General features: G+C 42.1%; 1 protein-coding gene across 1 annotated transcript in view; it reads left to right on the top strand.

The window, feature by feature from the left end:
* Positions 1-14,378, top strand: part of gdap2 (ganglioside induced differentiation associated protein 2) — a 61,131-nt gene that overhangs the window by 26,129 nt on the left and 20,624 nt on the right. Inside the window, exons 10-11 of the mRNA XM_080497582.1 lie at positions 65-141; positions 2,875-3,014. Coding sequence (XP_080353708.1) covers positions 65-141; positions 2,875-3,014 — 217 coding nt within the window. The remainder of the gene's footprint in view (positions 1-64; positions 142-2,874; positions 3,015-14,378) is intronic.

Genomic DNA, 14,378 nt, shown 5'->3' with positions numbered 1-14,378 from the left:
TTCCACAGCCATGTGATCCGCCGGCGCTCCATTACTTCATGTTGAACCGTCCCTGTGTCTCCAGGTGTGGACATGTGTGGCAGGACGGTGATGGTCATTGTTGGACGGAATATCCCAGTGACGCTCATTGATGTCGAAAAGGTAATGGAGGGCAAAAAAGTCATTTTAAAGTAGAATGATAGAGTGTGTGTGTGTGTGTGTGTGTGTGTGTGTGTGTGTGTGTGTGTGTGTGTGTGTGTGTGTGTGTGTGTGTGTGTGTGTGTGTGTGTGTGTGTGTGTGTGTGTGTGTGTGTGTGTGTGTGTGTGTGTGTGTGTGTGTGTGTGTGTGTGCGCTTTCAAGTGTTCATCAGTATTCACATACTTGTGGGACTGTTATTGGTTTATTATTCACATGAAGTACCGTATTTTCCGTACGACTTTTCTCCAACACTTTAAACCCTGCGGCTTAGAACACGCTGCGGCTACTTTATAGATTTTTACAGGTTAACAGGCTTTATGTTGCCAGATTCTACTTCCGCATGTAGATTCCTGCTGTTTTTAGCCTCTGCTTCTCCAAGACTTGCCTTAAAAGTGACATTTGTGCTCTTGGTGAGCTCGTCTTGTGCTGCTTCCCGCGGTCCGGAGCTCCAGCAGCTGACTGCCGTCAGTGTTGCGTTCAGGTGCATCACGTAATCTAATGTGCTGAGAAATGTTCCTTCTAGGAATCACAATCGGCAAATAACCGATAAAATACTTTATCAACAGAGACAAAACTCATGATCATTATATATCTGTCTCTTTGTGTCTCTCTCTGTCTGCTGGCCATGAATGTTGCGTTCAGGTGCATCGTAAAGCCGACGTGTTGCATCCTTGGCTGAGAAATCTTCCCCCTCAGAATCCCAATTTAGCAAATAACCAATAAAATACTTTATCAACAGAGATTAAACGCTTGCTGATTATGTATCTGTCTCTGTCTGTCTGTGCAGCGCCGTGTTGTGCTCCTGCTTCAAAGCCCACAGAGAGACACAGAGAGACACAGAGAGACACAGAGAGACACAGAGGGAGATGCAGGAGGCGCACAACACAATGCTGTGTTTCATATTGATGAAAATATGAACAATCCCCGTGTTCCTGCAGTGAAATTCTTGCCCTGTTACAACATGGACACCTGCGGCTTATTGTCAAGTGCGGTTTATATATGTTTTTTTGTTTTCCTTTAAAAAAAAATATTCAGGTGCGCTCTTTAGTGCGGAAAATACGGTACTTTGTTGTTATGCATGATCTGCATTAATCCAGTGTGTGTGTGTTCAAGTTAATCCCATTTTGTTATAATTCATTGCCATTTAGACTTTCTGAAAATGTTTGTTTTTTTGCTGAACGCAGATTTCAAAAGTGGTTTTACCATAAAGATGCACTATGTTATATTTATGTAATTCCACTTTTGTGCACTGGACAGCAGCAGTGAGTCACTGCTTTTCTACACTCAATGTCGCAATGTCCATGTGTCATTTGTGTTTGAAACTGCTGCTTCTTCTTCTGTTCATGGTATGAATACAAGCAGGAAGACTCACAGCACCCTCCTGTGGTACAAAGTGGTATTACGTGACTGAGTTGGCTGTAGCTATCTCATGCACAGACATAATAAATAGTAGACGCCGCATCGACCGCTACTCTATTGGCGCTGGCGCTGGCGTCGCGGCGCTGGCGTCGTGGCGCTAGCGTTGTGGCGCTGGCGTCGTGGCGCTAGCGTCGTGGCGCTGGCGTCGTGGCGCTAGCGTCGTGGCCCGGTCGTCGCTCCGCTCAGTCTGATCTGCTTGACGGGAGCAATGAAGTGTCGGAGACTTCCATCATAACTCGCTGGATACTGAACTGATCTTCAGCTGCTTTTCTTTCCTGCAAACTTCATACATGTAGTTCTGATACTGGACACATGGTTTAGTGTATTCTGATGTTCATAGTGGAATAAACAATAATAGAATGTTCTGATTGGTGACCTATGAGAGGTCATTTATAACACACACACTCACACGTACACAAATATATGAAGCAGAAGCAGATTGTTCACTACTCAGCCATTTTAATAAGTTGAAAAAAAATAATATGAATACATTATAAACCCATATATAAGATACAACACAATAGGCAAGCTATCTATCAAAACAAAACAAAAAAATTTTATTAATCAATTCCAGGCATATAGCACTTACTTACCAATATCCTTGTAGTCTGTATGTACACATATACAAAAAAAAAAAAAATATATATATATATATCCCCTATGATGACAATATAAATAAATAAATGATACCTTATGAAAATATATTCAGAGAAACTAGATAACTTATATTTAAGTCGGCAGGAAGAAGTAAAACTCAGATACCCCATAGTTCTATGTGTCTATGTATTAAAAAAAAAAACAATTATATATATATATATATATATATATATATATATATACATACACACACATACATACATACTGTGTGTATGTGTGCCTTCAACAATCCGTTGATTTGTCCATAAATGCTCCACATGGTGCTCTGGTGTCTTGATTCTCTGCTGCTGCAGTTTGTGTTGATGGACTTAACGACTGGGCCAAGATGGCCGCTGTATGGCGTGCTCCGCGGCAGCCGTGCGGCGTCTACTCTTTATGTCTACGATCTCGTGCATCAAACTGTCCTTGGACCAGAACCAGAGGTTTCTCCCTACAGGGTGTGAGCACATTGCATGATAGCTCTGAGTGAATATACAAACATGTTGACACTGCCCAAGTGGTAACATTATCAGTGACATTTTTAAGAATGAATAAATCTCATTTGTATTAAATTCAAGTAAAACTGTAAAACAGTAATGGATGTCTGTACACAATTAATTTGTCTGTTTGCTTTTGTGAAGGCTCTGCTGTACTTCATCCATGTGATGGATCACATAACCGTGAAGGAGTATGTGATGGTTTACTTCCACACTCTGACCGGAGAGCACAACCATCTGGATTCAGACTTCCTAAAGAACCTGTACGACATCGTCGATGCAAAGTGAGTCCGACAGCAGCTTCTCCAGGAAGTGTTCGCCGCCATAATGTAAACCTCAGACGAAATGCACGTGGGCAAATGCTGCATTTGACAGATTTTACACTTAAAGCTCCTATTACTTCTGATTGAAAGCATTTCATAGACATTATGTCTTTACTTTAAGGCCGTGGATTAGATTAGATGTTAACTTGGATGCCCTTCATGTCCATACCTTCTGCTCCTCACAGCAGTTGAACAGGAAAAGTGGAGCTTTAACCTCCCACTCACCCTGAGTTTGTTTTATCTGCGGTTGCAGTGAAATTCCCATCATTTGGCCAGCATTGCTGGACTGCCACGTATTTGGTCTTCAATAGCCTGAACTAAATGTAAATCTAACAAAATGCTTTTTTCTTTTTCTATTTTAACCCTTACATTGAAAATCTCACCCCTGAAGTTTCAAAATAAGGTGAAAAAAACATTTATGTTAAATAGCAATAAACGGACCAAAATCCCACGGCCGAGATTCAAGCCCAGCTTTACTGTTTTTAAATGACAGGCTTTGTCACACACTGGTCAGCTGTGATCTTTTTTCTGATTTTCCTTCATTTACTATTGAACAAAGTCAGAGAGTTTGTCTTTATCTGCAGGTCTCTCAGCAGCTGCCTCTTTCTTCCAGCACTACTTGTAGGTTTTGCCTCTTGCTGTATCTTATAATGTGGAAGTTCAGGGTGAAGAGCTCCTCTTACCTTGTCGTTCTCACTCAGTGAGGAAGTGACCACAGAGGAGGTCAGGGGCTCATTTAGAACATCTTGTGTAGGATTCCTACGAGAAATGTTTTTGTGCCCAAATGCTGAAAAAGGCCAAAAAATTCTGATCAATAAAACGGTGCGTATGTACGTCTGCACCACTTTCCTTTTATAGCTCTCAGTCCACCTGAAGGTTGACAGTTCAGGCTCCGCCCTCAACACGCCCACTTTCTACCATATATGGTCGACGCAAAGTGCAGAGAGTCTGAGGGAGATCAGTGACTGTAGAGGTGGAGGAGAAGAGTCTGATCTGAAGGTGGAGGCCAGAGGAGAGTGACGTCACGGAGGAGAGTCACGTCACGGAGGAGAGTGACGTCACGGAGGAGAGTGACGTCACGGAGGAGAGTGACGTCACGGAGGAGAGTGACGTCATGGTTGTGTCTCCAGTGTGTGTCAGAGTGTCAAAAAGGAAGGAGACATTTTGGTGGAGACACAGACTGATAAAGTTGTTTTATCTGTTTATTAAACGTAGGAATTCCATATTTGAACAGGGACGGTGAAAGGGCTCTGTGGACTTTGTGTTTTATCCTCCGTCACTAGAGGTGGAGGAGGACGAGGTAGTGGAGCCTGGAGGAGGAGATGGAGGGTGGAGGAGGTGGTGGTGGAGGAGGAGGAGGTGGTGGAGCCTGGAGGAGGAGATGGAGGGTGGAGGAGGTGGTGGTGGAGGAGGAGGAGGTGGTGGAGCCTGGAGGAGGAGATGGAGGGTGGAGGAGGTGGTGGTGGAGGAGGAGGAGGTGGTGGAGCCTGGAGGAGGAGATGGAGGGTGGAGGAGGTGGTGGTGGTGGAGGAGGTGGTGGTGGAGGAGGTTGTCTGTCTCCAGCAGCAGTGCATCCAGAGCACATGACCATACTGTGAGCAGCTTTTATCAGGATTTACAGACAGAACATAGAAATATACTAAACTGTATCATGTATGTATATTAATAAAATAAGCAATATAAAACCTATAATGTCTTTATTTTACATGGTAAATCATCTCAGCTGCAGTTTGTTTGCATGAGACTTCCCAGAAACTCACTTTGTTACCGTGTTCATACAGTTTATTATTTTTGTACCTTATAGCTATAAATCCTAATAAAAGCATCTGGAACCGAACAAATGTCCCAGAGACTGGAGACAGACGGTCAGTGTTGCTCCGTCCCAGAGACACAGAGGGTAGAACTGATAGTTCTATCCTCTGTATCATTAATAATCAATCAGTTCTATCCTCTGGAGATGAAAGTTTGACATATGAACATGGTTCTGGGGATTCAGCAGTAACGTTCCACTAAAGAAACATCTAGAACACTGCAGCTTGGTTGGAGGATCACATGGAGTACCAACATTCTCCTGCAAACTCTTATTTCTTTAGAACACAAACTGTGTGGGAAGTGGAGTACGCATCTTTCAGGACCTTTAGTGCTTCAGCAGCTTTGTCAATGAGGCTCCTGGTCTTCATTTGACACCTGGTTTGGTCTTCATGCGGCCCTTCGTGCTCCTCTTCCAGCCGTATGACAGTGAAGAAGAGTTGTTCGCGCCACAGTGCCTCACCGCCAAGGGGCCGCTGTTTTGACTGTTTGGAAATCCAAACAAGCAGCGAGACGCTTTAGTTTCACTGCAGGTTTTGGAAATGTGGCGGCCATTGGAACAGGGAAGCAAAGCTCAGAGCGAGTCACGACATGATGTATTGGCTGTGACTGAGCCTTAATCAAAGGTTCAGCGGCCTGAAAGCAGATCTTTGTTACGATTGTACGGTCAAGTTTTTCACAGTGCACAGTTGAAACACTATTTGAGTCAGATTCAAAGAGGTTTTGTTATTCTTGATGAATAATGGTTGATTCCAGAGTCGTGTGATATTCCTCGCCAGGTCAACATGAAACAGTCTGACACTGAAAGTTTGATTTCAACTGCTGATTCTGCTCCGAGTCATCATGGGGGCGTTTATTTGAAGGTTTTGATTCTTCTCTTGATCTGTGTCAAACAATTGTTAAAACAAATATTGTAATAGTTCCACTCTTCTTCTTTTCTCTTCTCATAGAGTGAGAGATCTTGCAGGCCAGTAGGCATTTTCTCCTGATTCTGGATCCAATAGAAACACATCTGCATTAGTCTATAAAATCTGAGATGAACCTCCTGTACTCTGAAAGGGTCTTAAATGAAAATGTATATATACAGGATTGTTTCACAGAACCTTTTGAAAGCCTTTTTTATTAAGATGACTGTGTTTTAGGTAAGCTGTTGTGTCAGAACTGGCATATTATGACAGGCTTACCTCTGAATATTGCCATTAATGTTATTGAGAGGAGGATTCTCCACTAAATAGAAGCAGAATTCTCTAAGGTGTCGATATCAAAGTTCACAGTATCGTCCAAAATATTGGTTCCGGAGGACGATCCCCTGAAGACTACGTTTTACTGACAACGTGAACTGAGGTTCTTTGGTTTTCTTTTTTTTTACCATTCATAGGAGAATTCATCCATCAATCAAATAATCAATCTTTATTCATTAAGCACGTTTCCTACAACAAATGCAAATGCAAAAAAAAGTTGTGCTTTCCATAAAGAAGTAAGAGCTTGAGAAATGTAAGTCTGACTTCTGCCTTCCTTTCTTTTTCCCTTCACTTTGTATTTTCTTCAATATTTATGTATATTTCTTTTTACTGTATGTATATTAGATATCAGTTCATATATTCAGACTGTGGCTCGACAAATGCACAGAGGAGTATAAGGACTACATTGCGTGTGGTTTGGTTGGTGCGTTGTAGCATTTTTCCACGAGGTTTTCCATTGTGTTCTGCCAGGCCGCCTGAACCTGCTAATTTTTTCTCTAATCTCCCAGGAGATTTGTATCTGAACGGTGCCGTTTACAAGCCTTTAACTTTGACCTAAAGTACTGACTGCTTCTTTGTACTTTTCTCTGCAATTTGCTTTTATTCTTTACCTTGGAACGAAGCGGTCTGCGTGTTGTGGCTGAGGTTGGATTTATTGTCTGGCGGCGGTGTTTTGATAAGAGCTAAAGCGACGGGGCGTCCCATGAGTTTACCCGCCATCTCAGGACCCGCCGTCTGCTGGGGACATGACGGAACGATTCAGGGCAGGGATGCTTGTGGCCGAAATGAGTTTCCTCCTCATGGTGAGAAGAGCTCATTCAAATCTTGTCAGGGACAGCCGAGCCACTGTTGCTTCACGGCGAGAGCATGAGGAGTGAGTGAGGTCGTTCAGGCACCTGATCAGGATGGAGCTGGGAGGAGCCCCCAGGTCACTGGGCAAACTGAGCAAACAAGCAAAGATCCACTTGCTGTCATGCAGATTTCTTTCTTGATACATTTGTGAGCAATCAAATATACTCCTTTGCTCTGACATTTCTCAAAAAGGATCCTTTTACCAGACGTGGATGTACGCGAGTACATTTTTAACATTTGTTGGCTGATTTCTATCTTTTTAGCTTATCCACAAAATGTCACTTTATGATCTTTCAATTCTTTTTGTGCTCAAAACTGTCTGTAGGCCCAATATGGCTGCTGGAGAGATTATATGTCATGGCTGGTGTGGGATTGATTTGAAGAAGAGCAGAAAGACTAGAAATAAAAGAAGGTTTACTGTGCAGCTCTTCCACGTCAGAGGTTGTGATTCTAGTAACCACAACCGAAGTTTCCTGTGTCGCTGTGGAAACCCCGATCAGTCATTACGCACCTTCCAGCAGTTTGCTTTCCCTCTGTAATAGTCATTCACTTGGTTTCTTCACGTCTGGTTCTTCTTTTACATCATCATACATTCGTCAGAAGATGAATAATTTCCAAACGGAAACCAGAGGGGTGCCCCATTCATGCGCTCATCCAGTGTGAATGTTGAGCCTTTTTTGAACTTCCCTTTTCGTTGGAAGAGGAGAACCCTGCTCTCTCATTCACACGGTAACTGCAGGTGTTTGCCGTTCTCTCTGCGGACTCGTCTCAAGGGAGAGTAACTCTGGACGTAATGATAATTACCATGAAATGGCAAGGTTATTTTAAATTCCACAAACTCTCTGGAAACCAAACTTGAGCTCATTACTCCTCTCAATGCTCTGACCTCCAGCCACGGGCTGCTTTTAATATTTGATCAGTAATATAAGGTTACGTAAACACACCGCTTAAGAAACACAACTGGAATAAAACCACTATACCTGCACGACAACGTTTTCAAATGAAAACGGAAAACTTTTGTTGTTTTTTTGTGTCCATTCACACAACAGTTACAACTTTATAAAAAACACTCCCAAGGAGGAACTTTTTGAAAACGCCGACTCCGTCTCTGTGGAAACAAAGGAAAATCCACATTTTCTGAAATGCTGCTACTGTGCATGTGCGTCACATCCGTAGTAAATAGTTGTTCTGCACATGCTCAGTAGAAACACATTGTTTTCCTCCAGAGTGTCATGAGTCCCAGTCCATCTTCTCCTGCGTGACAGTGATCTAACTTCATTGGGGGGAGAAACAGCTTCCTTTTCTATACATCTGAATGTCCGTGTACTCCAATTGTTGATGTTTATAGCGTATTGTCTTCTGCAAGCATGTGTGTGTGGTTTCGTTACACAAATCACCAACAGTGCCAACTTGTGGCCCAGCCTGCTTACTACATCGTTTTCAGGCCGTTTTCAAGATGTGTGAATGGATTATGGTGAGAAATTTGAGAATTAAAAGAAGCACTACATTTGTGGGGGGGGGGGGGGGGGGGGGGGCATCTCTTTCCTCTTTCCTCTGGGAGATTGTTCTTTTATTTCTCTGAGTCAGAACACTTGTTTTGTAGCATGAGACTTAAATGTTTTTTTAAGAAATACATTTTCTTCTCATGCTGCAGCTCTTTTTCTGACTCTTTAAAAAAAATAAGGTAGACGATCCAAAGAAAAGTCAGACACGCCTCATCAAGGGCCGAGTTTCATTCTTCTACCAGAATATTTGTCAGCCGTGAAAATCGTCTTTCTGTGTACGATCGATCACTTTCCAAAGGCTTGCATAATGCACCAGATTGCTCACAGTCTGATCTATAAGTTATGTGACTTGATTTGAGTCAATCCACCGACACGCTTGGTAAATAACAACTCCCTGGGAGAAGCAGTTCAAAATGGCTTTAGTGACTTAATGAGAAGTGAAAAATGACACATTATAAGAAAGTATCTCCCATCATCTCATGATGGATTTACAAACTATATTAAAACTCTTGTTCATTATCCAGGTGATCATTGCTCCAAAGTGTCTAACTCAGTGGTTGCCCACCTGTTAGAAATACCAACAGGGTCCTCTCTCTGGACATACATGCACTCATCTTTACATTCAAACTCTGCTGCATTTCTTTTTACTGATGTTTTGATCAAAAACCCTGAGCTGCCCCCCGCCAGCAAGCCGAGACCCCACCTCAAGTACTACAACACTAAATACTCCACTGTGCCGTTCCTATTTATTGTACTTTTTTACTCCAAATTCTCCTCATCTAATGTACCGACATTGATGCGTTTGTCTGTTGTTGTCTGTTTATATGTTTGATATTTGGCCAATGTCTTAGCTTTCACCACTGTATCTTAGGAAAACTAAGCCTGGACTAAAAGCTTTGATAACTTTCTTGCCGTGACCCTGTTAAATATTCAGCCATTGTGAAAATGTCCTCTGTAGATGTGGTGGATTTTGCCTGATGATTCTTGACTAAACTAACCTCAACGTATGTCAGGATATGTGACTAATCCTGGAGTAAACTCTTCTCAGTTTCACTGCAGCAGCACTTTTCTCTTGGCAGCTTGACGGGGGGGGGGGGGGGGGGGTTTGATCTTCGCAGGCCATCCGACGGGGGCCTGCAGGGTTCATCATGTTCAATCCGTCCAACTATCGCTTGGCTGCAGACAAATTGTAGCATCAAATGACCGAACCGGCAAACGTGAAGGGTTTCCAAAGCTGTTGGACCCACTGGGAATATGTGGGTTATCATCTGCGTGGAGACGGGTGAAGCTAAGAGGTTTAATTATTATTTTGGTTCTGATCTGGACCGCTTCAGAAGCTCCATGTTGTGGTTCGGTCCTCCGGATTCTCGCCCAATTCATTTTCCAGATCAAGTTATTCCCTCCATTGGCTTGCTTTTTTATGTTTTCAGAACAAAATTTAGCCTCTCACCACAACTCTCTCTCAAACACACATTTTCCTGAGTGTGTTCCTTAAAGGGTCATTTTCCATCCATCCATCCATCTTCGATCCTGCTTTATCCTGTCCAGGATCCTGTGGTGCTGGAGCCGATCCCAACCAACAATGGGCGAAGGCAGGGTGAACCCTGGACGGGTCGCCAGCCCACCACAGAGACAGAGTCCCACACAACACATCATTTTCTCACTGAACCTGAAGTTTTAACCTGATTGAAACAGTTTAGTGTGCAAGTTGCGAAGTCATCACATTAGTGACTATTGAGTCACTTACGGTCCGGTTAACCCGAAAAATCTCCTCCTCCATGGCTCTCGGGGGGGAAGGCCTTTGGTTTGATCTTTTATTCACTTCAGCAGCAGTTTCTAGTCGTGTTTGGAAGACGTAATTAAGCTGGGTCAACCTTTTCCAATGCTCATACAGCTACCAGTCAGTTAGCGTCCAACCACATAACTAAAACTCTTAGTTATCACTGACTACCAAGAAGAGTGGATCGTAGTATCGAGTCTCACAGAGATTATCGATTGGGTGTCAGGGTTATTGGATCCTTTTTCTAAGGGCAAAGAGAGAAAAGAGAATCAGATTTAACTGGCTTTTTGGTGACCTCAAGATGGCCTTTCTGCTTTGGCCAGTGGTGTGGTTTTGTTGCCTCATTGGAGCGTGACCTCCAGCACACTGGGGCGACGTGGGGCTGGGAATGAAGGTCAGCACCTTCGGCTCAGAGTTCACGCTTTTATTACCCATACAATGGTGCTTTGCTGTGGTTTGAACCGAGTTGCTGTCCCAAGTGAGGGAGCCGTGATGGAGAAGTGTCTCCTGAGACGCAGTTCGGTGCTTCACCTGCGGTTCTGGCTGCCCTGAACAAAACCGTCATGATCGGAAAAAACAACAAATGTCCCATCAGTGTTTTGACTTGTGCTTGGTACAAGTGAGGACATTTCTGTCCTGATGTCAACCCTTCAGATTCCGATTTGTGAGGGTTTTTGGTTTAGCTTTAGTCACCAGATATCGTTAGAACAGAGTATTCTACCAGATGGTATTTAATATATTTATTTGACACCCACAAATGGCAAGTGTACCAAAGCTGAAGTAATGCGACTATTGTAAAATAAAAAACAATGTTGAGCCTCGCGTGTGTTGAATAGGCTTTATTATGACGTATTTTGTTCACCAATTTTTCAATTTGCCATGAAACGCATGAGAATTGCGCTCTTGCTTGATCTTTGATTTATTTTGACAAGCAAAACAATGAACAGTCATTGGCGAGCGACCCTTACGTGGTGATGGCACTAGACAAAATCTCAAAACTTCACTGGTTTAAAAAGAGTACTCTCAGGAACCTAACGTGTTTACCAGAGTTTTCAGCTTGCCATTTCAGGTTTATGTCACTTCAGTTTTATTCATACAATGCCAAATGGAACATAGTCCTCTCCTGGCTTGCAACTTTCAGATAAAATGTAGAGAAATAAAACCCAGTAATTCCACATGAGCAGTTGAGAAGGAAAAACTCCCTTTTAACAAGCCAAGCACTGAAGTAGCAGACAGCTGCCTCAACCCGTGGAACTTTGAGGATAAGTGAGAGAGTGAAGAACAGGAGCCAGAACAGCAGAGAGCAAAACAGTGTAAATGTTCCAGCCTGATGGTGGAGGGACGCACAAACTCAACTTCTAACAAATATCAAATTAATGATATTCAGTGGTGAAATATGAACATAGATTGAGTAGAAAGAGGAGGGAGGCTCCCTGTAGTTTAAATGCAACTGCTCCCAAGGTGGAACTTTTCAAAATGCTACAACTCCATCTCTATGCCAACAGGGGAAAACACAACTTTTTGAAAATGCTCATGCTGTGCATGTGCACCACGGCCGGAGCAAATGACTTCTTCTGCATATGAACGAGTAGCTGGACAATCGGAACAAAGTTTCCTCCAGAGTGTCATGACTTCCAGTCCAGATTCATCCTGGGTCTTGGTACTTTTATTTTGATAGTCACCTGTTAGTAGCGGGGCCTGCCTTACTGACGCTGCGCATTTGCCTCGCGTGTTGCGTGGTTTCATTATAAAAGCAACCAGGAGAACCAACTCGTGGCCCTATGTGAAAACCACATCGTTTTCAGTATTTCTGCCATTTCTGTGTAAACTGATATTGTTTTCAAAATGTTGACATGAAAACATGACTTATCTGAGACGAAATGCAAAAACGATGTGTTTTTATGAGAAACGTTGTGAAAACAGGACCTAAGAAAGTTGATGATGACTTGAGGCGGATGCAGTTGTACGCCTTATCAACGAGGAAAGTTTAAAGCTTGAGTTTTGATGATGATAATGATAATGATGATGATGATACATTTTATTTGTTGGCATCTTGAAGTATCACAAAGTCCTTTTTCATCAGTTGGTTGGCTAGCAGCCCCGTCACCTGAGCGTAGGATGCATTGATGTGTTCTGTTTCATTAAATCATCGTCTCTTCAATAATTTATTATATACACAATAGATTCTATAGTATTCTATGATTTTTTTCCATCTATCCATCTTCCATAATGCCTTATCTAACTGACAGTCACAGCGGTACAGTTTGGACAAGACCCTCTCATTCTCACATACAGTTAGTCCATTCCCTGTTTTCCAGTGAAAACACAACATTTTCAGTTTACTTTTTTGCCTCAGGTGTCCATTTACACAACAACGGGGCTCGGAGCCACTGGAAACTCCACTTTTTGAAAACAAGATGGAACCGCTGGGAAATGCCCCAAATCCATCTCCATGTAAATGGAGGAAGCGCAGCTTTTTGAAAACGTTTGGGCTCCATTTCCGTCCAGACGGCAGAAACACACCGTTTTGTACCACGGCTGTAATGGTAGGGGGGGTGGATAAAATTAGAATTTGCATGTAACAGGTTTAAATTGACCTTATTTATATACAAATCACATATATAATATCATTTTTTGATTTTCAGGTTGCTACTGCCTGCTACTGGCCATATAAGGAAAACCGCGTTTTGGGCGAATTTCTCGAATTTTGCCACTTTTGACAAGTTTTGTGATTTAATGGCTCAACAGTAACGTATCATATATTACATTCACACATTTGTCATGCTAATCAATGTTTTATTTGTTTATTTTAGGTAGTCTGAGACAAGATGGCTGCCAGTAGTACCTCCACTATTGGTATTGTTACAAAGAGAACAATGCTAACACCAGAACAATTTGGCAACAACCTCAAGATAGTTTTGGGGAAAACAACTGACAGATCCACTGTTACCTTGACAGAATTCCGTGCCGCGATGGAAAGACTGTCTGTTCAGCCATTATAATCATTAATAATGTGCATGCTATTGATTTTTTTTTGGTGTGTTCTAGTATAAACCATACCTTTTAGTTCATAAATAAACAAAATAAAACAAGTAATCACTATATTTGTACACAATGTTGAGACAGAGTCATTGTCCATTATCATATATAGCTGAAAAAAGCGTGCAAAAGTGTGATATACGCAGTACATCAAAACATGCCAGTAGCAGGCAGTAGCAGAACCAAAATTGAAAATGCAGGTTACTTGTGTGTTTTATATATAAATAAGGTCAAAATAAACCTGTTACACGAAGGTTTTGGGAAAAAAGGTCATTTATCCACCCCCCCTAGTAATGGGTAGTTCTTCTGCACATGCTCAGTAGATCCACAGTAACAGCAGTGGCAGCCTTCAGAGTGACATGACATGAACGCTTATAGCATCTCTGCCATTTCCATGTAAGCAGACACTGTTTTCAAAATGTTGCCGTGTTAACAAGCAAAACCAAGTGTTGCTGGAACTGAAATGACTGTTTCACACATCAGAGTGTTTTCTGCATTTTAATCACAATTATCTTTGTGACAAAGCCTTCCCCAGTCTCTCAAATGTCCATAATAAGGACTTGACTTTGACTTTCTTTTTATAATCCAACACAACCTTCATGAATAAAGTCCATGTTGTTATAGCTGATCATTTATTCTTGTCAATATTACTCATTTATGTTGGGGTTTTTTTGTTTCTTTTGAATGTTTTGCCCTTTCTCTTGCTTGTGAGAGGAGACATTTTTGGATGTTCTTTATTTGCACCTCGAATACGACGCACACTGACCTCGCTTCAACCCTCATTTACAACCATTTTACTGCATACATGGAAATTACTCCGATGTTGTGAACATAATCGTATAGTCTGTTGAACATTGTGCTCCCAAATTGTGTGTTCTTGTGTGTTGTTGGTCATGCTGAGTGTATAGGACGGGAGGGAAAAGAAGTGGAAAGACGACGTTTATATTTTGATGGAAACGTTTGAGTTTAGTGTTTTAATAAGGCTGTTTTCATTCAAAATCAACACTTCTTCCGTTTTTATTTGATATTATTTTCCAATATTCCTATCCTGTGGCCTTAAGTTTTATAGCTCCTCAAAAAAGATGTTTTATAGGGCAGA

The sequence above is a fragment of the Blennius ocellaris genome (genome assembly GCF_963422515.1).
Source record: "Blennius ocellaris genome assembly, chromosome: 6".
Classification (NCBI taxonomy): domain Eukaryota; kingdom Metazoa; phylum Chordata; class Actinopteri; order Blenniiformes; family Blenniidae; genus Blennius; species Blennius ocellaris.
The sequence above is the reverse complement of the archived record's forward strand: the minus strand, read 5'-3'. Positions and strand labels throughout refer to the sequence as shown.